Source organism: Pleurodeles waltl, chromosome 6 (genome assembly GCF_031143425.1).
Source record: "Pleurodeles waltl isolate 20211129_DDA chromosome 6, aPleWal1.hap1.20221129, whole genome shotgun sequence".
NCBI lineage: Eukaryota > Metazoa > Chordata > Amphibia > Caudata > Salamandridae > Pleurodeles > Pleurodeles waltl.
In genome coordinates this window covers 624112700-624140174 of record NC_090445.1, presented here as the reverse complement: position 1 = coordinate 624140174, position 27475 = coordinate 624112700, and the positions used below count along the sequence as shown (strand labels likewise).

The following is a 27475-nucleotide window of genomic DNA, read 5'->3' as shown; positions in this document are numbered from 1 at the left end:
GTTAAGTTGTATCAAGGCGATGTATTCATTGTTTGATCTGATAGTAGAGAACATGATGATCGACTGCGTGAGGTTTTTGTCAAGGTTATGGGATGTGGGTTTAACATTGAAAGCAGAGAAATGTAAATTTGATGTGAAGGACATTGAGTATTTAGGTCATGTGAGTGATAAGGGAATTCAGCTTAAAGCTGATCTTGTTGATACAATTTGCAGACTGGAAACTCCTCAAAGCAAAGAAGAGGTAATGCAATTTTTAGGCATGGCAGAATTTTATAGCAAGTTCATACCAAATATGTCTCAGAAAACTTCAGCTCAGTCTAAGTGGTCAGAAATATGTGAGGAAGAGTTTCACTTGGTAAAACAATGTTTGAACTCTGCTTCTGATCTTGGTAGTTTTGACACAATGGATGAGTCCTGGATCTTAACTGATGCTAGTTCCAAAGGATTAGGAGCGGTACTTATGCAGAAAAAGAATGTTGTTGAGCATACAGTATTGTTTGTTTCCCATGCTTTGCGGGGTGTGGAATGTAAATTTCTCTGTGGTGGAGAAAGCGGCACTTGCAGTGTATTGGTCAGTACGAAAACTCAGGAAGCTTTTGTGGCGAAATACATTTCTAATTAAAACTGATCACAAACCACTTAGAGAGTTGTTCTGCAAGGAGGGAATTGATTTGGTCTCTCATAGGATACAGAAATGGGTTGTGGCACTGCAGGAATTTGATTTTGAGGTGGTTTATATTCCAGGAGTTGACAGTGTGTTAGCGGATTGTCTTTCAGGGATGGTGGATGTCGAAAATACTGCTAATGTGGGAGAGGAAGATTTAGAAGAAGAAATCAAAGTATGCAACATTTCTGAAGGGATTGTTTTTGAAGAAATATGGAGAGATGAAATGAATAAGGATGTGGTTTTGGTGAAGATCACCTCTATGGTCAATAATGGATGGTGTGAGAAAAATAGGTGTGAGGATGAGTTAAAAGCTTTTTTTTTTGCAGGTCAGGAGTGAATTATCAGTGGTGGATGAGGTACGAAGTTAATTCCCCCGGTGAGTGTAAGGGAAACGCTAATAAAGCATGCTCATACAAGTCACATGGGCATGGGCATGGTCAAAACAAAGGAGAGGGTGACAGAAAGGTATTGGCGGCCTGCTATGGATGTAAAGATTGAGAGAATGGTCAGAGATTGTGTTGAATGTTCTTTGTGTGATAAAGGCTTGAAGTGTAGGACACAACCAATGGTGTTGAGGGAGCCGGCAAGTGGTCCTTGGTCAGACATAGCGATTTGATATTTTGGGACCTATAATGGTCAACTCTTTGATCGGTATGTGTTGGTATGTCTGGATATGTTTTTGTGTTGGCCAGAGGTAAAAATTGTAGGTTCTGTGGAGTCTAAGGTGGCTATTGAATTTTGGGAAAATTAGTTTGAGAGGGAAGGATTTCCTGCTTCTACTCTTTTAGATAATGGAGTGCAATTCACTTCAAAAGAGGTTGAGCGGTTTATAAAGGAGAGAGGGGTGAGACATAAGATGGCTGCACTTTACCATCCAGAGAGCAATGGTGTTGTGGAAAGATTTATTACATTTTGAAAGTAGGCGTGCAACTAGCTCTATCTTCAGGTGGTAGTTGGGAGTTTGTTGTAAGAAAGAAAGTAAGAGAATATCGTTTTACTCCACATTCTTCTGCTGGGATTACTGCTTTTCAATTATTCAGTGGAAGGAAGCCCAACACTGAGATTCTGCCATTGTGGGTATCCGAGAAATCGATAGTGGTGGACACCCAGATTGATGAAACTGGAAAGAAAGAGAGAGAAAATGTTACGTAGAAAGGTGCTATACGATGAGAGAAAGGCGGTGAAAGACACAGTGGTGAGTGTGGGGGACTGGGTGAAGGTAAAATTACCTAGAAAAGTGGGTCTTACCAAATTCAGTCAACTTTGTAAGTTGATTAGGGTTTTTAAAAATGCGGTAAAGCTGAATAATCATAGAGTGTGGAATCTTAATAGAGTGGCAAAGTTTGTACCGGTAGGTGAAAGCAGTCCAAGTAAGAAAATACCAAGTTATAACTCTGTGCAAAAACGTAGGCCTCGACGAGTAAGAAAGAGTCCTGCTTTTATGAAGGATTATGTTAGATGAAGATATTGTTATCTGAAATTGCGATGTAATTTTTATGTTGTTGGTTGATATGTAAAGTACAGAGTCAAGAAATGTGTATACTATACTTGTTATGAAGTGAGGGAGGTGGTATGGTGTTTAGATGAGTTTGTTCAGGAATCTCCCCAAGGTTCTGGGAAAGAATGTGAGTGAGAGAATGAGAGTGACAGAAGTAGGCAGTTGGTGAGAGTTGGTGGTTGGGCTTTTTTCTAACTCTTTGGATTCTTAAAGAAATACATATGGAATACGCAGACCCGTCGTGAGCCTGTCTTCAGTAGCGTGCAGAGAGTTTTCTTCACTGTTGGGACAGCTAAAACAGTTATTGACCTTACTTTCTTATTGTGATATCTATCCATACTTTGCCACCACTATTCAGTCTGGACTCCGTTTTGGTAAGGGTGTGATCTTGATGACCCTCATGTGTGACATCTACGCTTTTATCTCTCATCCCCTCTGGTTGAGTGAAGTTCTCCCCACAGCAACAGTGATCTTTCATATACAAACCTCAAATCTTACTTCCCAAAACCTAGATAATGAGCCTGGGAAATTAGGACTGATCATGGGCCAACCTCTTTGAATGTAATTTAGTGAATATTTCTGACTCCTTTTCTGCGTTCATAAACAGTATCCATTCATCGTTGCTTACACTTGGTAGTTCAACCAATAGTAAATATAACACTTTGGTAGTGCTATCTATTTCTCTTTCTGTCTGCTCTAAGGGAGTATGTGAAAGGTAATTAACTACTACATTTTCTCGGCCAGGTACTGCATTCTTAAGTTGTATCCTTCCTGACCCAGCTCGCAACAAGAGATCCTGGGCATGGTTCTCTTTGTTCATTTCCTAGTGAATGTGAATAGTCAGGGTTTATAATCCGTCCCGATGGTGAGCGAAGTCCCCCATAGGAAGCATTTAAAGTGTTTAACCACCCAATAGTATGCAAGGGCTTCCCTTTCTATCATTGAGCAATTGATTTCGGCTCCCTTTAGGTGTGCAAGATGCAAATGTAATCATCTGTTTTGTCACATCATCCGTTTGTGTGAGGGTAGCACCCAGACCATTATTCCTGGCATCGATTGTTAGCAGAGTGGGTTTGTTAGGGCCAAATCTTCCAGAGATGGGGCTTGGTGATGGCTAGTTAGACATGATCAAATGCAGTTCGGCAATCTTTTCGCCACATATTTTGCACAGTTCTCTTTAACAAGTTGCATAAGTCCTCCACAATGTTCAAAACATTTTTTTTTTTTTTTTTTTTTTATACACAACTAAACAACTATACAGCAACTTTGTGTGGATTTTCACCCCAATTTCCCCATTCCTTCCCCCGACCACATACAATCGTCCTATAATAAAGTAGCCGTATTACTGAAACATAACCGTATGTGCATTCAAGCAATGTTCCTTACAGCCACTCCACGATATTCCCCACATCTAATTGAGTCACCTCCGGTGACCCTATCTGTGCTATTCACGTGGGTCCCTGATCCCAGTTGCCCCAGATTCTTTCAAACTTCTGTTGGCTTCTTTGCCCCTTATATACCTTCCGTCCACAGTCTTGCTGTGATCAATGCCGACCACCTAGTCTTGGTGCTTAGGAGGAATCCCAATACCCCATTTCCGAGCAATGTCCCTCTTTGCTATAACACAGCCCAGATTTACTAGAAGATTCTGGTATCCTGACATATCTGTCACCCCAAATGCCCAGTATCACCAGTTTGGGTTGTAGATCCGAAGGTAACCCAGGGGCCTCCTCCACCAAGCTCTGTACCACCTCCTAAAAGTCCTGAAAACATGGGCAGTTCCACAGTGTGTGCAGCAGTGCGCTATCCATCCAGCATCTTCTAAGACAGTGTGCACTCTGCCCTGACAATTTTGTGCAGTAATTGTCTTGCGTAGTATGTATGGTGTACAATTTTGAGTTGATTCAGGTAGAAACTAGTCTTTTTTGCCACCTTTGTGGGGAAGTCCAATGCTGTCTGCTAGTGTCTGTCCTCTGTCCCCTCCCAGGTTTTGTTCCCACTTTTCCTGCAGGCTTAGCAGGGGTTCTTGTGTGTTCCACATTATGGTGCTGTATGTCAACAACATTTATTTGCTATTCACTTTCCCATCTAGCAGTCACTCCTCTAATGGGGAGTCTTTCTGGGTCTCTTCCTCTAGTGAGATGCATTCCTTAAGGACATGACGCAATTGGCAATAACTGAGCCATTGCGATTCTGGCATCTGATATTCCGTTCTCAAATAGTTGAATGGCACCACGCCATTGGCATTCCAGACGTCTGCCAATGTGAAGAGTCCAATGTAAATTTCTCTAAATGCCTTGTTTCTCTCAACGGTGTGCACTCTAAAAATCTACAAATACCCAAAAGCTGGACATTGGCTCGTTTGTTCTGGAGACAGGTGCTGCTTCCATGCATTAAAGTACATCAGAGCTCAATTGGCCCAACAACTAAGAAGTCTGTGCAGCAACCAGTAAAATTCTTATTTTGTTCCAGTGCTCCAGGCAGGGTCTCTTTGTGCCACTCCAAGTAGGACATCTTCTTGCGTTGGCTCAAACATCGTTTTTTAAAAGGTAAACTAGTGTAGTCTTGATCCCTAAAACAGTTAACAAAACTGCAGCATTTCCCACTGCTAGTTATAACCTGTTGTGCAACAATATACAAGATGTCAAAGAAGGAACTGCATTACTCTGTATTCCAGAGTTCTAAAAATAAAGATAGTGGGACTCCTCTGTCTTCCAGCTCCTTTTTTTGTCCCTACAGCTACAATTGAAATCCACTCCCAGCCATTACTTGGCCTACGCCTTTGCTTGTCCTGCACTTAAGGTCTGGGTACAGATGCACTAAGTATTGAGATACCTAATTGTTGATTCATTTTAGCCTTTAACTGCAATTCATTCCACTCTACAAAATGTCAGTACACAAACGAACGCCATTTCAGACGGTGACAAGAATTTAATATAGATTATAGGAAAGAGAATTTATAATGAGTTTTTGAAGCTACACCATCTTGTTGAGTGAGTTTTCTGATGTTTTCAATTTCAGTATTGTGGCTTCTTGAGCATTTGTTTTTTCATCACCTCTAGGATTAGCTTTTATGTGTACATATTTTTCTATTTGAAATTCTTTTCTTTATGACCTGTACATACTTTGCGTGCTTCCAAAAAAGTCAGGCCAGAAGTGATAGCAGTCAGTCACTTTTAACTGTTTTACTTGTTTTTTGAGTACACTATTAATTAATATATTAATTCATATTCAAGTGAATATTCTGTTTTCATTACGAGACCATAGGTTCAGTGATTTACCCATGATCCTCCTCCCTCTGGAAGAGATGAAGGCTTGTTAAGGACACCTCAATTTCCACTGACAGTTCCTCTCATCCTTTTCCCTGAATTGCACCCTACCCCAATTGTGCCTGTGGGAAAGATGGGCCTTGGTGGGAACAAGTCTGGTTAGCCCATCAGCTTTTTTTAACTGGCTGGAAGGTGTTCTCTATATAGGGAAGACATTATTGTATCCCCGCCCTTCATCTGGTTGGTTCCCTGGTACTTGAGACACCCCTCATTCTTACATCTGGGATTCCTTTAGCTTACAGAGTGCCCCTGGGTTTAGCTCAGTTGATCTCCCTTTTAGTGTGGCCACACACCCTTTCACCTTGGTGACTGGTAAAGTTGTGTGTGGTATGGAGAACGTAATTGCTAGTTCAGGGGATCCTTGTTTATTCTCAGCATTGATGCACTTTGTGACTTATGACCCACTGTGGCTGACAGCTGTGCACCTCATGTCTTTTCTGGCTGGGGAGGATGGCAGTACTGGTACCTATCCACCAGAATCTAAGCCAGTTTGTCTGGAAGCAATACATTTGGCAGAAGAGCTATTTCACACTCTGACTCCTTTGCCAGTCCACAACCAATGAGAGAGTCTTATGGAAAAAAATATGGACACAAAAGACCAAGGACAGATAACTCCTCAGGGTGTCACCATGAGATATTCAGGAAGGTGTGACAAAGAGTGTGGTACATTCTGGAAAGGAACCCCGTAGTGAAGAATATCCCAGAAATTTGCCTCCAATTTATCGCCTTATGAGTGATTGATCCTCATGAAGGTGGACAATCTGTAAAAGGTCAATTCAGACAGCAAGAAACGTTGTTACTCCTAGATGTACAACAAGGCATCATTGAACCTGGCTACAGATATAGGCTTGTATTGGCATGACCTGTTCCATCAATTTCTAGATCTGATCCTGTTGAGGGTATTTCCAGAAATATTGTCATGATCAGAGTGCCTTGCATTTGCAGGCCTGGCTGGACCATTAAACCAAATGATTCCTAATAGATTAAAAAGAGACGTCATCGAGGCAGGAATAATTGCTTATGACAATGACATCACTGCTGATCTAGCCTTACTAGATTAATGGCATGGTGTGCATTCAACATGCTTTCTAGTTGCTCCCCTTCTGCTGAAGCATACCAATGAGTTCTAAATACTAAAATCCAGTTCAGAGTATGGCGGCTGATTCTTCATGCACCTTTGTTGAAACGCTGTCTCTAATAGTCTCATCAAAAGAAGACGTTCTACCAATGGCAAAACAAAATACAGAAAAAGCAATCTGCGCTCTGTTGCCACAGATTAAGTTCCAGTAGCTTAAAAAAACAATGCCTCCAAGTCTGCTACCACAGCTGTGCATCCTGGTGGGAGGAAGCATTTACAGCTATCTTACTTCTTGTGCAGAATGGGTACCAACTTATATTTGTAGGTTGTCTGCCCCAAATGGTACCAAGACTTTAAAAATATTGCTTCCTTGAGCGGCTGGTAAAGGAAGTATAATTCCTATTAAAGTAAACAAAAAAGTAGTCCAGTCTTTTGAAGGACCTAAGACATCTTCTGCTCAAAGATCTTTTATTCTATTCTTAATCCGAAAACACAAAAATAGAAATCCGTTGCGTGCATTCCAAGATGAGTGCCATCAATGCTACTTTTACATTCCAAAATTATTAAAGGCAGCCAACAAAAACTCCTTATTTGTCAGCTGTAGGTCAGATTTTCAAGCTTTTTTGAAGTGCATGAGGGGCATATCAGCTTACTTTGGTTGAACTAGGATCTTTATTAACCTTATCCTCAACAATTGTCTCCTAATGGCCACTTTATGCCAAATGTGTTTCAGAAATTGAAGTTACGCTGGACTCCTGGAGTATGTACACCGCACAGTATAGATCTGCTGCGATATCATTTACCATTTAAAAAAAAACAAAAAAAAACATTTTTTGCAATTTTAATTAATTTCCCTGTTTTGTGGAAAGTGCCACTGATGGATCCATTTGTTGAGCTTTTTATAGTAATCTTTCCACTCTAACATTTATGTGCAAGTTGTAGTGACTTGGAAGAATTTTTCCTCAGTCCAGTTATAGGATGTGAGGACAGTACTGTAGAGTTTGCAAAACTCTCGAGCAACTGTGCCATTTTTAGTACAAGCCTTCTTGTGGTACTTGAGACTGCAAGCATTCTACTGAGAGCTCAGAGGTGCATGGTAGCTCCTTTTATGGCTATGACTTTTTGGGAGAATGAGGTAAAATATTTGAGGATTGGAAATTTTCTTGCCAATATTTGGGTCCTTTTGCTTATTATGTAGCAGGTTTTCACAACAAGTGTATGTGGGACGATTGGGTGCAAAAACTCTTACATGCTCCTTTGTGCGAAAAGTCAGAATACTGTGTGTGTGGTAATATATTTTCTGCCTTTTGTTTTGTCACTGTCCCAAACTGGTGCCGTCAACTTCATGTAGTTTACATGCTTGTATTTCTGCAACTACAGGGTCTGAGCTGGATGCACACCTTCCAGTGTGCAGCAGCAGCAATGGGCATGGGGGTGGGTCGACTTACTATTGCATTATCAGCAGCTGGAGACCCTGCTGCATCACCACAACCCACTTGTTTAATGTGCACCTCTCCTTTTTGATTGCAGCAGGGAACGACCATCTTTTAACCTGACATGCCTATGTGCATGCACATTAAATAATGCATGCATTTTAAAAGTGACAATTTTGGAATGGGCTGTGTTTATTCATGGCACCCTATTTAGGCAGGCCACAAAGCACACATCTTGGTGCTTCTCGACTGAGAACATATTGATAAGCCCGTTCAAATTATTTCCTACAATTTGGCTTGCTTTCCGCTTTCCTTAGAGGATGTGCTTAGAGGTAAGTTTTGAATTTCTTATTCTGCTCTACTCACACTTTCTCGCTCATCATTCTCCTCCTCATGGACTTTGGGTTATCACCCAGCAGAGTGAATCTATCATTTATACCACTCAGTCATAGATCTGGTGTTACTCCTAATACCTTTCCAAAGGATAGGGTTCCACTGTCTTCCAGTCATGTTTTTGTTTACAAGGGTTTTACTTCTTTCTCAACCTTTGGTCCTGTCCTGTTGCATGTTTTTGGTTGTTGTACCCCTCCAATCTAGTGTGGGGACCCAGGGATGACCTAGACAGAGCACATCGTGCGGTGAGTTATGGGCAAAAATGTTTGGTAAAAGGAAAGCAACACAGCATTATGGGGTGAGTTTCCAAGTGCAGCTAATGTTGTAGTATCTTGACTCTAATGCTCAGAACAGCCATTAGAGGGCACATCTATAAAAGTAAAATATTTAAGAAACATGGTCCTGGTCTGAAAGTAATGGAGTGTAACCATATATGTAACCCCTAGACATTTTCAGGCCTACTGCAATACTATTACATACAAGGCCCTTAAAACACAAAGTGCTCTCAGATGTAAAACAAATGTGCCAGCCATGAGAGAACTTTGAAAGACACTGACTGGTGTGGTATTATTGTGCAGTCACACCCCCATCAACTTAGTGTGGGTACCCAGAAATGCCCTTGACAGAGTGAGTCATGCTGAAAATTTGTATGATGGTCCCATTGTCTTGGGACCATCACACAGTGCGTTATGGGCAAAAATGTTTGTAAAAGGAATACCCCGCAATGCATTATGGGGCAAGTGGACATTCATAACCATATATATATGTATATATACACATATACACTCACACTAAACAACTCATCAGAATGACAGCTTAAGACACAGGAGATGCACAGATATGGTGAACGAGGGTCAGCACCCAATGCTTAATTTGATCCGGTGGTTGCCAGTAGGCAGACATTTTCTGCAAGTAAGAGAGGGAAAACACACAAAGGGGAAAGACGAAGGAAGTGAAAGTTTGAAAACTCACAAAGGAAAAAAGCAGGAACTCACAAAAGAGAACTAAAGGAGCACAGAGTGTCTGACAGGGGTTTAAAGAGGTCAGGGGTGGGTTGAAGAATACGCAATTTGCTATTTGGAGCGTTGACATTTAATAGCTCTGGAGTGTAATTATGTTGTATGATATGGATTTATTTGGAGTGGCTCGGATCTATGTGTAATGATGTTGAAGTCAAAATGAGTGAAATGTAAGCGGGGATAGTACTTCTTCCAGTTATATATAAGAACCTGCTATTAATGAATGGGCAGTAAGGCATATAAATCTTATAGCACATAAAGCATATAAATCCTATGTGAAAAATAATGCAATAGGTGCAAGTGTGTGTGTGATAGTAAAATCAGTCTGGGCTTAGAAATAAAAAAATGGAGCACAACATGTGCACAGAGTGCCAGCTAGCAACAAGGCACATAAATATAATTTGGAACATACTGATTCAGAATCAACCATAATAAAAGTATGTATTTGCAACAAACGGTGGTGTAAAAGGCTGATAGAGCATCAGAAATCACAAGCTTTGAGGAGAGACAAGATGTCTGCACTACCTCGTGTTGTGTAAACACCTCAACAGAAATTGGAAAACAAGACTGAAAAGTATTATCTTTTTATTTTAACACAATAAAAAGTCTTGCAAGCATTCTTGCTTCATATTTCAATGGACAGAGCAGCATGAAAAGATTTATGGCCCCAGTAAAGGAGATAAGCAATTCCCTATGAGCCATGTTATGAGTGCTGGCATGGAGGGACCCCGGAGAGAAAGACCCTAGATGCAATACGATGCTAAGCATCTTTCACATAATTGCTTCTAGGTTTAGCTACATTCTAGCAGGGGAGGGCATGTTGTGGCTTTCGTGAGCAGTAAGCTAAACAACTGGGTGTTTCTTTTGTAAAATCAGCTTATTTTAGGAGCCAGAGGTAAAGGAGGACAGCACTTGAATAAAGCCAAAACAAATGTCAGCGACATGGGAGGAGATGGGAGGTACAGAGTGCTGCAATAAAACGCAGGCAGCTATCAGCCTAAAACATCCACAGTGAAAAGGGAGCACCAAAGAAATAACAAAAAAAGTCCATCATAGCAACAGAGAAAGAAACCAAAGTAGAATAATACAGTAGTTGGTCACTGCTCCGAAAGAGGAAAAAGGAGGGATTAAAAGACAGAACTGACCACTACGAGCAAGATTTTTTAAAGGACTCTGCAACCAACAAATGAAATAGCCTTAAGCCGTAAGAAGTATACTAAAGGTATACTCGAAGTTGAACGCTTACGCTCACCCTAAAAAGGCCACCGATTACTTTGCAGAGGATTAAGATGTATCCTGGAGTCCTGAAAAGTGTAATGAAATGATAGGAAAAATTAGCTGCTGTTCTGGTGTAGCGTTGAGGTAGTCCACACATCACAATGTGGCAATCTCAGGATTTGGGCATCCCAGCAACTCCATATCAGCAGCTCTACTTAAGGGGTGGAGTTGAGATAGTAACTTCGATTAGAAAGAATTACCTACAGGGACACATGTCTGTGAGTTCAAAAGAATGGCACTGGGCCTATAAAGTAGCATAGCGGGTAACAAAAACAATAGAAGGTTCTGCACACCAGGTAATCACTCCATAGCTTATCTGCACTTGATGTTGTAGATAATTTGACACATCCGTCTTCCTTGCAAGCGCGTTGGCACCAGGGCAGTTCAGGAGAGTTTCAGCAATGCCAGCATCACAGCAGAGTCCACTTGGGTCTGTTCATTACTGACATAATCCTCTTCTAGCTGGAGTTATGCTTCAGCTGATATATCCAGGAATGGGTGGTTAGGAATCAGTCTTTGCCAGTCTGGGTCGCTTCTTCCTTTGTAGATTAAAAATGCAGCCCACCAAGTTCTGGTAATGGTTCCCCTCCGAAGGGCTTCTGGAAAGGGCATACCTGGCTATCTTCCCTAATGCACTGTGGAGGTCACTGCCTACAAGGTCCTTTAGTAGCAGGAATCTATGAGAATTCAACTAAGATATGTTTGTGTGATGGAGAGAAGATTCTATGGGAACCTGGTGTGGACTGTCCTGATTGCAAGATGGAGGATGGATACTGTCCACAGAAAACAAATATGAGAATGCTCTTGACTCGCTAAGCTTACTCTAATGACATGCAACTTTTGTGCACACTCATTCTAATGTTTGTAGACGTTGTTATGGGATTATCCATATAAATAACGTTGACAGACATTTTCATTTTTTTTTTTTTAAAGTAACTGAAGTGGCATCAGTGGATGGTATACCCACGATCAGGACACACCCAAGTTGTGAAGAGGCGCAACTGATTTTCATTTTGCATGGTCCATTTCTATGAGGTTCCAAGAAACCATTGCCAACTGAGAAGCAGAGCAGATGAACTTCAGGACAAAGGAATAAGCATTTGTGAATCCAGTGGGCCTGGCTTTATTGTGCTAAAGCAAGCAAGACCGCATGGTGAATACCTACATTTTAAAATAGGTTAGCATTTTTTTTTTTTTTAAAGGACCTGTTTATTGTTAGTTGCTTGTCATGTTATCAAAAGGGGGAGGGGATAGTTCGAGCAGTAGAATTTAGGCTAGGAATTTATAGTTCTAGTTAAGGCGCTCACCAGTGCTAGGTTAAGTATAGGACTAGCCTATAGAGAGGAGCCCTGGAGTACGCCACATATGTTTCCAGCTGACCTCAAGTGGAATCTGTCACATTACACATGTCTGTCCCTTGCATGATGGAAGGGATTAAAATATTTGGAAGGAGGGTTCTGGTCCTTTTCTAATCCTTCTAAGCGACTGGTGTTTTGATGTGCATGGATCCTTTGAATTACTGAACAACTACAAATTCTTTCCCTGTTAAGTTAATAGCACTTAGTTGTGTTCACTGGATCCAACAGATCACTGCCAGTCGAAGTGTCTACAGTGTTTCTAATTCATAAATTTGTATCTCCATAAAGTGGTTACTCTGGACTTGGATTATTACTGTTGGTTAATCGTGTGTGCAATAACTTGTGTTGAATATGAAACGTTATACTCTTTCCTTCTATTGGACACAGATTGCTTGTTGCATCCTTGTGTTGTTTAAATATGTGATATGAGGAGGATCTATAGTTATGTTGAGTACTTTTTGCCAGTGATTAAAAAATTGTGGCTTTTAGTGATACCGTAATGCAATGTTCTAGTTTTGATATCAATAGTCACTTGTCCGTCAAAACTGAACATTAGTAAACTGATCTCATTTAAAATAACTTGAGTCCTCACATGCACTGTGATGAAATGTAATATTTTATTCCCATCCAGTTCAAAGAACTAATTTGTTTATTTCAATGTCGTTGTGACATTTCCTTGTTTTCCTAATTTTAGGGAGTCAATCATCGCCTGAGAGGGAGTATGCTTGCAATTAAAACACGAGCACCGCAGTTAGGAGGTAATTGCAATTTTCGGGTACTTTGGTTTTAGGTACCTAAGTGTAGCTGACATGCTAAGGGTCCAGACTAGATAAATAAATATATGTGATCGTTTAAATATGACTGTTGAGGTTTTATGAAAATAAGTGTGTTTGTACTTTTGTATGTGCATTATCTACTAATGGTATGCCCCAAAACATGCTGCAGTTAATTTGTCCCCTAAAATATTGAGGCTGTACAATTTCCAAATGAGTTGAAATGATACAATCCAGAAAACGTAAAGCACAAAACTAAAACTACACCATACAGTCACTTCTTTGGATACATTCATTATTAGTCGGCTCACACCTAATGTTGAGGACATAACTTACTGACCCAGCACCTCACTGATACCACACCTTCATATCCCCTGTTCCTGCTTGCCAATGATCAGTTCACATGCCTAATTTTCTGTCTCAGCCTAGCCTCTCTGGCCCCCATATTTCTCAGTGTTTCTCACACTGTTGTTCCCTCATTTCACTCACTGTGTGCCTTTGCCTCCCTCATCCCCCAAAACAGAGATGCTCAGCCCCACCTCCTTTACCACCACTTACCTTTCAGCTTCGCTGGGGCATATAAGGAAGGGTTATTGTCAGTCTGCACTAAGATTAAGTACCAGAAAGTCTTTTCTTACATATAAGGATGCAATGGGTGAAGGGTTGACATTCCTCCCTATAAAGGGGCCACACATTATGCTCTGTTACGAGGCAAAGTAGGAATGGTTAATCCCACATTAAGATGCCTTGGAAGCCAAAATCTATGAAGTGGGAAATGCAACCATTGCTAGGTTGCCCTCACCTCATTTACCACCACCCACATTTCAACATATCAGTGGGAGAGCCTACAGTCTGTCCCCAGGAAAGATGAAAAATCCCCTACATGCACAAAGTAAATACTAAATGGTGGTGATAGTATGATGGATGGCAGCCTATGTTTTATGATGGAATAAACTAAATTCGACTTTGAGCACTGGTCAAAACTGCAACTTCCTCTGTGGGACATAGTTCAAATGATTGTAGCCACTTGTTTTGGTAACGTTTTGGACTATTTCTTATTCCTGTTCCAAATATCCTCTTTACGGAGAGAGTTAAAACATTATCACATTGTTAAAGCAGCTGAATTTGCATGCTGTAGCTTCCACACGGGGGCCTATGAAGGTTTTCTCCAAAATACCTCCGTCCTATTATCCATTCTGCTTGAGTCGGTGGGCTCTCTAACTGGAAATATGTAGAAAAATTGTATGTTTATGCATAGAACTCCTATGTCGAACAATGTTGCGTGCAGCCTTAGTTTCACTGGTATTTGTGGCCTCAGAGGACTTCGTACCTAGAAGATCTACTACCTAGAAGAATCCTATGAAGTCAGTTCACGCCCTGTAGATAGAATCCTGCCTTCACATATCAGAATGTGATCTTGCACGCAGTTGGCTCATTGCATAAGGAGTGTACTTGGAGCAAACATCTTACACCTTCAAGGTCTCTGTGATTCTTGGTTAACTGAATACCTGCTGCTTCAGCAGGGATGCAGTGTCTAATCCATATGTAATCCTGAGTGTCCGTTGGTTTCCATGCCTAGCACTGGCGGTTGCCTCTGAGTACGTTCTTCAGGCTCATATGAGTGTGATCTTTGAACACTCTGGCTGTTATTTTTTTTCCCTACTCTTCCGAGGAATATCTTTTTTTTTCTGATTGTTTACTTAATTCGACATCCTTAACGTAAGAATCCTTTAGAGAATTTTTTTTTTGTAGCTTTTCATCCTGTTTTTTCCTGTCACAGTGCCTTCATGGTTTGTGAAGGGTCCCTCTTATGGGAGGAAAAAGGCTACGAAAGACCCTTACCAAATGTGTGTGGTCTACCTTCCAGGTCTCAAACAGTGTATTTGGTCTAAAACGTAAAAAAAGGACATTAAAGTATCAGTCTGCAAAGTAATTTTAAGGAAGGTTAAGCTACAGAGTAACATGGCCCCCCAGGTAAGACTCTGCACCTAAGGAGTCCCTTGGAATGAGGTCTTGGGCAAAAAAAAAAAAGTCTAAAGAGGAAAGATTACATTGTCAGCAGCGTTTCTAATAGCAACTGTCTCCAGCATTGAATCTTTCATAGATACATATACTTAAATCATCCCCTGTGTTGAGCTAAAAGTCCTACAACTAATACATGGTCGTACTAGTGGGTATTTCACATTAATAAAAAAAAAAAAAAAAAAAAAAATCAACTTCAGAAAGTCAGGTAGCTGTATAACAAATACTACACAGAGGTCAGTATATATTACATTTTTAGTTCTCTCGTGTGAAGGGAGTCCTTTTGAGGTCTGCTCAGTCTTTTTCATGTCTTGTACTTAGTCATTATCATCAAGGCTTCACCTATAAACTTATTTCTGTTTTCATTTATCTGTGATTTCTGATGGAAAAGGATGCCAGAGTCCTCAAAAGGGATCTTTTCAGACCTTGTAGAACTTACCTGTGGGAAGCTGAGGATTAATTTAGAAGACCTCCACGAGGAGTGTATTGTCCTCATCCTTCTCACAAGGCAGAGGACTGTGACATTTATCAGACCTTTTTAGCAAAAACAGAGAGGCTAGACTATTAATATGTTTTCAGAAAACAAAAGCAGATAACTCTAAAGGCCTTTTAAAAATTACAGAATTACAAAATAGATGAGTTACCGAACAACACAGGGTGCCAAACCAGTTAGGGTGTCCCCTGGCAGAAATTCCTGGAGACAACAAGGAACTAAACTCCCTCGAACTTCTCTAGGAGGACCCCGATGCAGAATGGCTGGAAAGGTCTGAACACTACAGTGTCCCAGGGCACAACTAACACTTGTTCAGTAATCCATCTATCAAGCAGCCCTTGTAATTCAATCACTGTGCTCAGTCTCTGATTTCACCGCCCTTTACCCAACTGACGTTTCACCCCCTGCTGATTCGGGCCCAGGGCTGGGTGTCAGAGGAGGGCTTTCTGGCATACGCATCTTTTGTGCCACGTTTCTGGTTCTTAGACCGTTGACCTCACTTATAAAAGCATACATGAACCACACTGAGATTAGCCACAAGTAAAGCCCTCCCAACCCGAAACATCAACAAAATACGGCATAAGGACTTTTAAAGAAATTCTTCAGCCCAGAAGAAAATTCATATTTGGCTAAATTGATAACTGAATAGACACTGATTGTGATTAATTGATGCTTCCGTCGTGGTACTCCTATGTCTACTCCCATTTTTGTTTTTTGCTCCTTTCATTTGCACTTTGATCACTCACTTCACAGAGCACTGTAAACACTGTTATAAAAATCTTATGTGTAGACCTTAAGTGTGCATATTTGACAATTTGAATACATTAAAAGAGATGCAAAAAAAGATCTCCATTTTCAAACAATTCATTTTTCGTAGATGTAAATCATTACTTTCTACACAGTATATCATTGTTTTCTTTTTTAATGATACCTAGTTGAACCTTTGTTGCCTTCTGTATGTTAACCTGTCCTTCTGAAGTTCATGGGACGCTCCTATCGCTCCGATATATACTTTTGTAAGGAGACAGACTTCTATGTCTCTTATAAAATAAAAAATGGACTGTATTCTTCTGAGGCAGTCAATGCCTCCAACAATTCCTTATGTGATTGTTCCTCTCCTGTCAAGGGGTTCGGAATAGCCTCAAAAAAATGTATGCACAAGAGATCTACTTTGCGGTTTCCTGCGAGATCCTGTCATTTGGATAATGGCACGTTCTCCTCTGATGCTCCAACATCCTGAGTAGCTCTCCAACTCTCTTCAGAATCTCTCTAGTAAATAACCTCACTACATTTTGTGATAGCTTGGCTCTAAGAAGCAACAAAATCGAATATCCTTTGGAAACCTTGCAGACTTCGGTCTTCATTATCGGGGGAACACTACAACCTAGGGTTTGATATAGACTCTTAGTGCCTCTAGTCCCAGGGTTGTTGAAAACACTGGAGGAAAAGTGTCTGAATCTGGGTATGGTGAAAGCAGCCACCACATGCTTGAAAAGTACAAGCTTCCACAATACAACCCTGCCTTTTTGAGGTCAGATCCCAAAAATGGCTCTGTTATTGTTTATGTATCCATTTTCAGCTCCAGGCACACGAGCACCTTCTCCGAGAAAGAGAGTAGGATGAATGTATTGGGAAAGACACTTTAGTTTGTGGTACTGCAGCTACTGTGCTCCAAACAGTAATGTATTTGTAATTTTAGACTGAGGCAACAGAGAATAACGGGATAGTCTACAGTGGTTCACAGATGACCTGCCAAAAGAGCATAGATAGGACTTCAGAGAGGTTGTCCGAGAAGGACTACCCCTTTCAAACAGTGTGATCAATTAAATAATTGACTCTGCAGAGCTAACAAATGCAGGCTATTGATACGGTAATACTCTGCTTAGTCTTTTGTTCTCAGGCTCTGCTCTCTTTAGCAAACACACACAAAAGGAGATGCAGAGAATAAAATTAAGCTGAGAGTTAAGCGTTATTAGCCTAACGGAAAACGTTTTTTTAAGTACCAATACAAGCAAAGAGACGGTTCCAGCAGCATCATCAACAAAATCAGAGATACTCCTATCAGAAAAACCAAGGGTCTTGTAACAAGTCACAGTCCGCAATTCATCAGGTAGGACTCTGACAATGACTCCTTTTCATTCCATCTCAGTTACCTACTTCACGGTATGGCATGGGATTGGCAGGGAGTTCTCTAAAACTGTTAATTCCCCCTCACAGAGAGAAAGATCTTTACTCGAGGTGCTTTCTTGTTCTAAAAAAAAAAAAAAGGGTCCAAGAGAGTCCTATAGTTTGTAGTACTTCTTACAACTGATGTGGTCCTCCTGTTCAGCCTGAAGTCTGCTTCTCTGACTTTAAGTGCATGATACCGAAGCAGCTCACCTAAGGGGGGGGGGGAGGGGTGTGTGTGTGTACGTTCAATGGGATGTGTAGCCGCAGGTGTATATGCTGTGCATATATCGCCATCTAGTGTTGGGCTTGTAGTGTTACAGGTTGTTTTTCTCTGAAGAAGGTTTTTTTTTTTTCCCCTGAGTTACACTATTGAGTGACTCCTCCTCTCGGTGAGAGTGCTCATGGGCATCAAGTCCTTTGTTAGATTGTTTTCTTTCCGCGGTCGGGTTCGTAATTGTCCCCTCTCATTCCAGTGCTTTTGGTTCAGTACTATCTGATTTTCTCTTCATTTTTCCTTAACATCAGTATTGTTTTCTAAGGCGTTTCTGACTACACTCGATCCGATTGTAGCATCAAGATGGATTAAATGCCATTTCGGGCACCTGTGCCCTTCTCAGGCCTTTTTGGGCCTACTGAGTCACAGGCTCATGGATCTGACTCCATTTCGATTCTTTCCTTGGTGCCACGCCAAGTTCCCCTACACCGACCAGCTTTCGGTGTGCAAACTCTGCCTTTCTCCCGACCACAAAGAAGAGCCCTGCGAGGCGTTTTGGTCCTTTCGATCAAAGAATACCTACCGGGATCGAAGAGCAAGGCGGTTAGAGATGGCGTCAAAGTCCACAGAACAAACGCCCAACATCTTTGGTGAGGAACAGGCACTGGCTGCAGTCCCCATTCTAGACTCCGACTCAGTCCGAGATTCAGATGAGGACAGCCAGATACTCCCTGCGGCACAGTACATGAGTACACCAGCCCCTTCCCATCAAAAACAAACTAAAAAATCACAGAAGACCTTGGGTCTACCACTGCTTGCTAACCATGGTTTGACCGTAAAACAACATATCGTCGACCGACCCTCGGATTTGGCGCCGAAAAAGGCCAAGACTCACTCCCATGAACAGACTGTCACACCTGTTTCGGCATCGAATGATGGAGGCTTCCACTTTGAAACCGAGACGGCCTCATGCCACATTGGAGCCGAAACATCCACACACTCCTCTAGGGAGTCAAAACATCAGACCCAAAAAAAAGTTACCCTACTTATCAGACCACTTTTTCGGCCTGTATGAAGCATGCTGCCACTAAGCTTTCGGAGCATTCTTTAGAGGGCAGCAAACAGGTTTCATCTTCAGAACAGGAGACAGATGAAACAGACATTAGACACATTCTTGAGGTCATGGATCAAAAACAAAGGAGGATTCAAATCCAGAAAGAGACTGAAAAGATTATTGCCTCCCCTCCTCCAATTACAAAGGGGAAACTAGCATTCCAAGAACGTTTGGAAACTGGCTCATTACTGGCGAAGATCTTTAAACATAAAGATAAGCCAAAGACCGCTTTCTCCACCGCATTCGCCTTATCTTCCCTCTTCTCCACCACCTCATATTCCACCACCACCAACTTCACCCACACAATCTTGTGCTTCTTCACATGGGGACTATATGGGTGATAGTATTTACAACATGGTTCCATGGGATATGTATGACTCTGACCCAATCCCATCCAATTATCCTGATTTGTATCCCCCAAAACCTTCTCCACCTGAGGGTACCACCGCCTATAATCAGGTAATCTCCAGAGCAGCCACCTATCACAATGTACAGATGCAGTCTGAGCCAATAGAAGAGGATTTTCTATTTAACACTCTTTCCTCAACTCATAAACAATATCAGTGTTTGCCAACGTTACCGGGTATGTTAAAACATGCAGATGACATTTTCAAAGAACCAGTAAAGGCCAGGGTATTGACACCTAGAATAGACAAAAAATAAAAAGCAGCACCAACTGATCCAGTCTTTATTTCACAGCAGTTACCACCAGATTCTATCGTGGTCAGTGCAGCCAGGAAACGGGCAAATAGCTAGTCCACATCGGATGCTCCTCCCTTTGATAAAGAAAGCCGCAAATTTGATGCAGCAGGCAAAAGAGTAGCAACTCATGCTGCAAATCAGTGGAGAATTGGCTCTTTTAGCCAGGTATGATAGGGCACATTGGGGCGAGATGCAGGAGTTCCTTCAATACCTCCCAAAGGAACACCAGAAAAGAGCATAACAAGTAGTGGAAAAAGGACAAGCCATTGCTAATAATCCGATCCAATCAAGATTCAGGTTCGGCCCAGTCGAAGGATTTTCATCTAAGGAAGTCATCTAAGTCTGAAAGTAGATATTTTTGCCAAGGGCTTCCGCGACGCGTATCCGAGGAAGGGCTCCATGAAGGTCGGATTGGACTGGCGACTTCGTCTAGCTGAAGAAAATCTTCAAGAAAACTTTTGACCGAGGCCTCTCGCTTGCTGTAGCCGAGCAGGGCTCCATCGCAGTCATCCTCAAACTTTGACTTCGCCCCAGTTGAGGTGCGACCAAATGACCAGATTGGCGCTTTTCATTTCTATGCGCTAGAAAACAGTAAATCTTTAAAAATTCATATCTCCAGTACCCCTAATCTGATTTTATTTGCTTCCATGTCATTTTAAAGATAAAAATATACTCTATTCTTATAAATTGGTGTTGGAGTTTTATTGTGTTTTACTTATTTACTGATATGTGATTTTTAATGCTTTACACACTTGTCTCCTAAGTTAAGCCTTGTCGCTAGTTGCCAAGCTACCAAGGGTTGAGCTGGGTTTAATTTATTGAGACCTTACTGGACGTAAGTGGAGGTTAGTGGCCTATTGCTAAGTGTCGGTACTTAAATGCCCTTACCAGTAATACACTTTCCAACACCTATCGTCAGCCAGATCAGGAGAATCAATGCCAGTACATTATTTAAAGAGTTTATGCCGCCAGGTCTTCACCTTGGCAGTTTTGATCAAATAATTCTATTCAGGGGTGGCGTGCCGACTCCATTTAAAATATATGTATATATTTTGTCCCCAAAGGTTTGCTGCATGGCAGATGGGAGGCGAGCGCAAATTTGTTTTAGACGCTGGGCCAATAAAAGTGAAGGGGCACATTCTGTGAATTCCACAGGCACTTTTGTAAAAAAAAAAAAAGCACAGGCTTTTACAAAACACCAGGTTACAGATTGTTTTACAAATCGCAAAATCCTGAAGGGTCTGGCTACCAGTTCAAAGCATCATGGGGTATGGAAGGACCTGGATCATTAAGGGGATAAGATGCTATTTAGTTTTCTTAATATTAATGTCCATCAGGCTGTATTTTTCTAATCAGACATTTAGGTACCAATTTGTTATTGTTTTCCAGTGCAGAAATCAGTCTTAAAATTAATAAAAACCTTGCCTTTGTTAGTCCCTTCATTAGAGATGCTTGAAACTTCATCCTCTCCTATCCTATGTATGTCTGGAGGTACCCACAAGCCTTGGGAAATTATTCTAACATGTATTACTTCGTAGAAGTTTCTTAGGATACACAATCAGGAGTACAAATAAGTAACCATTTCTTTTTTGAGTACAAAGAAAAAACCCATTGCATACGGAAAGTCTGAGTTACCTGCTATGTGCACTATAAGGATAATAAATACTGAATAACTTTATTAACTCTGCATGTAATCCATCTGTATTAAGTATTCCATATATTTTCAGCATAGCAAGTGATTTGTGATTATAGCTGTTTTGTACCTAAAATTACTTTTTTTTTTTTGTATTTTTCTTTACTTAGGTAGTTTTGCCATCTGGGGTGGTTTGTTCTCCATGATTGACTGCAGTATGGTGAAATTAAGGGGCAAAGAAGACCCCTGGAACTCCATCACAAGTGGGGCCTTAACAGGAGCTATATTAGCTACAAGAAGTATGACCTGTTTTGTTTTTCAGCTAATGTGAGAAACTCAATAGTATGCCTGTGTGTTTAGAGGTCCATACACATTGTCCATGAACCCATTTGTCGATATTATCCTAAATTGTTGTGTATGTTGTATAGAAGTGTTTGTCCTGCAGCTTTTGTCCAGGTGTCTTCAAAAAGTCCCTGCAATTGAGCGGCTAGATTCAGGAGTTATTTATGCCATTGTCCATATCAATAATGACATTTGGCTCACTCTTCCTCTGAAGAGGAAAACAGTGTTTACAAGATAATATCTGCTGGCTTGCTTTGTTTAGATTTAAGAACACTACTGCATAATATCCTAACGTATGTATTTATTTCTGCTGTCAATTTTTCTTAGACGGACCACTTGCAATGGCTGGCTCTGCTGCTGTGGGGGGTGTTCTTTTAGCGTTGATTGAAGGAGCGGGAATTCTTTTAACAAGATTTGCCTCCACACAGTTTCCAAACGGTATGGACTTTGTGATCTCTATTGTATATTGATGATAATGTTAGAATTGTGGGCCGACCTCTACAAAACAGAAAGATGAGGGTGTCAACCAGGTAACTTAATTTTCTCCAACACAATTCTACACAGAAACTGACATTTTCCATTGCTTTAAAAATAAACATAGGAACTCTTTGATTCTTCAAAGTTAAACCATGCGTTATTTGACAGTCGGCAGTTTGGCAATACCAATTGGAATTTTAACATGAATCCAGTCTCTTCCCTGGCATCAATGATCTAAGTGAGAATCAGTTCACATTATTGTGTTGATATATTCCTGTTTCAGAGTGCGGCAATGTTTTAGGCAAACCCCTTAACCTAATTGTATTTGTGATATTAATTGAAGATGAAGGTTACCTAGCAAAACTCTCCAATAGCAGCAGGTGGTACCCAAGAGTCTCTATAGACATGGTTCTAGCAATCGGTTGGGTATGACAATGAGCATTAACCAATGATCTTCTCTCCAGCATACTCGAAACACTGGTTCAGAGTTCCTTTCTTTGGTTTCCAACATTTTCTTACAAATTTTGGACAGTGTACCTTCTTTCAGCCCATTTCCTATTTTTAGAGTTCAAACTGTGTTCCACATGGTCTAGCTCAGATTTGCACAGCTGGTTAACAAGAAGTCAGTATGTTGCATAAGTGTGCGCTTATGCACAATGAGACCTTGAATCACTGGATGCTAAACTTTTCTTGGAGAAAGCACATAGGCAGGAGCCTATTCCTGGTAAGTCTCCTCAGAAGAAAGAGAGTGCAGATGACATTTCATCCATCATTAAAAGCATAGCAAAAATCACAATAGGCCCATCAGAAGAAGCATCACAAAAAGCACAAGTAGGAGCACATCATTCCTCCTGCAGAAGGCACAATCCCTCATGATACAATGTCAGTGCTCCAAAAGCTCAAGCTGGAGTTGAAAACCTTTCTCTCGGTGCTTCTCATCTGACAATGCAGCAGACTGGACACATGGCCAAATCTATTATCCGGTTGAAGAGTTTGTATTCTTGTCTTTTCATAAAAAGACATAAGTGTTTTCAAAGTAGTCCTGCTGTCTGCAGAAGTTAAAATGTAATTTGATGAATGCAATTCTAAGCAAATGGCATCATTGGCGGAACATTTGGTTCCATTCAGTGAAGCCTTTATGGATTTGACATTAGTGGCATGTGTGTATATTGAACACACAATAGGGAAATTAAACTGAATTTTTTACATATTTTGTTTTATTTGAATATTTCGTATCATTCTTTTTATAAATGTACAGAGCCACATTTTGTTTGCAGCATTGATCTATATGCTCTTCATCAGGAGAATTATGTTTTTTTGTAAATAATGTAGAAATGATTTACTAAACTCATTCTCTGAATCAAAGCACACTAAAACATCACTAAACAGAACATCCATCATACATAGTTCAGTGTTCATAACACCGGGTTGTGCGCTGATTTCTCTTGTAGAAATTATTGATCTCTAATTCTAAACAATTCATCATCAAATAAAGTTTATATGTCTGATGTTGTTTATCATTGTACTCGGATATTATTGTGTTTATCAACACAATAATTTTTAAGACTTGATTAGCACTCATCTCCCTGATTTGGGCCAGTTTATGAGGTCACATCATGGTGAATCTTCATATAAGTAGATCTCTTTTTGTTTTGTCCCCATTTGTTAATTTGAACTTGTAAAATGTTTTTAAATTTAATTTTCGAGAACATATGCCTTAGTACTTTAATTTTGCTGAAATTAACATATACATTCAGGTCCCTCCACCCTACAGTTTGTGAAGTCATGTTCTAATCTCATACTATGAACTCATTCAAATTCACATTAATCCATGTTTCAGATCATAGCAGAGCTCTGGATTTTCCAGGACTCTGCTTATGGCAGTTTCTGGTTCCCGTGAACTGCTCTGATACAACGGAAATATTTATAGCATCTTCTTGTTTAAGCACTGTCATACTTCTGATGAACACGTCTACCTGCATATTCTTCATGTTTTGAATATCACAGGCGCCAGATTGGAACCAGAAACTTTCAATAGCTCTTCTATATAGGTAAAAGGGACTGGGTCCATGTTAGTGCTATAGATGTCACAGTATGATCATTGGAGCTATAATTCACCCACTCCAGCTATTTGATGAGAGTTACTTTTTCCACACCCTATGAGACAAATCTGAAGCTTGCTGTCTTGCTCTAGTTCGCTCACAAAATTGTTCTTGTAAATTCGTGCAGTGCTAGGTATGCGTGCCTCCTACCCTTCCCCACCCCCAAAAACATTTTTGGTTTAAGGCATATAGGGATTGTGTGAGGGTTGGATGTTTATCGCAGGCACTCATACCATTTGTTTTTGGTGCTTGGGATTAGAACATGACACACAGTTGTGACTCTTGCCTCTGTATGTCTAAGAAGGCCATTAAAAAATAATAATATTAATAATAATAAAAGGCCCTTTATGATTGATGCCGGTCAAGATCTAAGTTGACTACCTCTTCTTCTTCTACATCTTCTGGAAGAAGTGCCAAAACATAAGAAAAATATCAGTATTGTTTTTCTTTGTAAGGCAAGTCTCCGAGGTGTTCCGTTTCCTGTGAAGTTGTGGCCCGAGCCAGAGTTGGTCCCAGTCTCCGAGGACACCACACTTGCAGCGGTGCCTCCACCAGGACCCTCTACCAAACCCCAGCCCTCACTGTCCTTTTCGATGCCACCTCAGAACATCAAGCCACCTCTGTTCTCTCCTGGTGTGGATCTTGTCTTTTCTCTCAATGTTACATTTCAGATGCTCAGGTTTAGGTGTAGTCCCTTCTGGGGCACCTTCAAGCTCCATTGGACCTTCTCAGACCTTCCCTTGCACCATTCAGCGCTTGCCATACTCTGACATAACTGAAGTAGTGCAAACACTTCTACAAGAGTAGCAAAAAGTAACCACCAACAAGTTGTCTCTGAATATTGTAGAGTATGGATACTGTCTCAGATTAAAGTATCCACCACCATCAATTCCAGCAGGGAAAACTGCAACAAGAAGTTTCCATCCTCTTGCACCTTCTCAACGCAAAGGAATGGTAATTTATTTTTGTTACTTTCTGGTGAAAATAAAAGGGCCCAAAACTGAGTATAGATCCATTTTAGATCTGAAGAAAACGAGCATGTGGGTTTGCAAAAAACAAAACAAAAATCAGATCTGCCCTCAACTCCATTAAGGGGACTGATTATGCTGCTAGACCTTCAGGAAGCCTATTTGTACATCCTGATAGCTAACAAACATTGAAAATTCCTGAAGTCATTGTAGGAACAGACTACCACCAATGCAATGTCTTTTCGACCTCAAGTCCGCACCTTTAACTTTCTCCAAATGCATGGCGATAGTAGCAGCCCACTTCAGAAAACTGAAAATATTTGTCTTTCCATATCTGGATGATTGTCTCTTCTACACATCTTCCTATCATCAAGTAAGTCAACGTTATCATCTAACTTTCATGACTCGCAAACACTTGGTTCTACACGTGAATCACGAAAAATCGAACTCAAATCTTGTTCAATCCCTGCACTACCTGGGTGCCATTCTAGACAGTACACAAAAAAGTGTTTACTTTGGAGAAGATATGATTATCTATCTTTCGGAAATACTGCAATCTGAAGAAAACAACCCATCCAACGGGGGACGCAAATCTCCTCCTTTCTGTGTTCAGTGGCATGTTTCTGGTCCCAAGTGGATGCCTCCACATGAAGCCTCTCCAACAGTGTCTGAAAGATCAATGTGATCCGCTCTCCGGAAGATGGAAAGACAGAGTGATACTAACAACTCATGCAATAAAATCACTCAAATGGTGGTACCTCAGAGAATCTACCAACAAAGGAATTAATTTTTACCAAGACATCCCATCTGAAACCATAGTAACAGATGCCTTCTTAACAGGTTCAGGTGCTCACATGAACCATCTACAAATACAAGGCATGTAGGGCCTGATTTAGAATTTGGCAGAGGAGTTACTCCCTTGCAAATGTGAGGGATATCCCGTCTGCCGTATTACAAGTCCTATAGGCTCCATGAAGGTGTAATACGGGGAACGGGGTATCCGCCGTGTTTGTGATGTAGTAACTGTAGGAGGCTGGCCTGGCTTGCAGTGGGTACCTGATGGTAATTACACCTTGTGCCAGGTACAGTTATCCATTATTAGTAGATTAGTAGTGTTCTAGCAGCTTAGGCTGATAGAGGTAGCTATAGCAGAGCAGCTTAGGCTGAACTAGGAGACCTGCAAAGCTCCTACTATACCACTTATATCATATATCACTATATCATAAAAATCACAATACTCCGAGTGACAATGTGTCAGAACTATCTTAGAGGATATACTCCCTTAGGAGGTAAGTAAAATACTCAAAATATACACACAAACCAAAATCAGGTAAGTAAACAGTTAGAAAAGTAGTGCAAACGCTGTAGAAGCCAATAGGATGCAATAGGATTAGGAGCAACACAAACCTTATACTAAGAAAGTGGAATGGAACCACTTAGGGACCACAGGCCTAGTGTAGTGTGTAGAGGGTCGCTGGGAGTGTAAGAAAACACTGAGTGTCCAAGATACCCCACCCCAAGACCCTGAAAAGTAGGAGTAAAGTTACCCTACTTCACCAGAAACACACTAAAGTTGTGATAGGAGATTCTGCAAAGACAAAAACTGACTGCAAAGCACTGAAGACGGATTCCTGGACCTGCAAAGGAAGGGGACCAAGTTCAAGAGTCACTTAAGTGTCAAGGGGAGGGCAGGAGCCCACCAAATCCCGGATGAAGGTGCAAAATGGCTGCCTCCGGGTTGAAGAAGCTGAAGATTCTGCAACAACGGAAGATGACAGGATCTTCTGCTTTGCAGAGAAGATGTCCCACGGCGTGCTGGAGGATGCAGAGTTGTTTCCACGCAAAACGACCACAAAAAGCCTTGGTAACTGCAAAGGTCGCGGTTGAAGAAAATGGGTGCTGCCCGGGCCCTGGAAGGACCGGGAGGTCGCCCCTTGGAGGAGGAGACAGAGGGGGCACTCAGCTGCACAGAGCCCACGCAAAAGCAGGCAGCACCCACAGAAGCACTTGAACAGGCGTTCAAGAAATCTGAGCACGGTGGTCGTCTCAACACTACAAAGGAGGGACCCACGGAGTCCGTGGTCAACTCAGCGAGTTGAACAAAGCAGGACAGAGTGCTGAGGACCTGGGCTATGCTGTGCACAAAGGATTCCTTGCAAAAGTGCACAGAAGCCCTAGCAGCTGCAGTTCACGCAGTACACAGGATTACTGTCTGGCGTGGGGAGGCAAGGACTTACCTCCACCAAATTTGGACAGAAGGACCACTGGACTGTCTGGGTCACTTGGATCCAGCTCCTGTGTTCCAGGGACCAGGCTCGTTGAGATGAGAGGGGACCCAGAGGACCGGTGAAGCAGAAGATTGGTGCCTGCGTTAGCAGGGGGAAGACTCCGTCGACCAACGGGAGATTTCTTC

At 41.3% G+C, this 27475-nt stretch overlaps 1 protein-coding gene across 2 annotated transcripts in view; it reads left to right on the top strand.

The window, feature by feature from the left end:
* Positions 1–27475, top strand: part of TIMM17A (translocase of inner mitochondrial membrane 17A) — a 63590-nt gene that overhangs the window by 17399 nt on the left and 18716 nt on the right. Inside the window, exons 3-5 of one of the 2 annotated variants that reach the window (XM_069238951.1) lie at positions 12748–12811; positions 21344–21472; positions 21843–21953. In XM_069238951.1, coding sequence (XP_069095052.1) covers positions 12748–12811; positions 21344–21472; positions 21843–21953 — 304 coding nt within the window. The remainder of the gene's footprint in view (positions 1–12747; positions 12812–21343; positions 21473–21842; positions 21954–27475) is intronic. The other variant, XM_069238952.1, reaches the window with a different exon arrangement.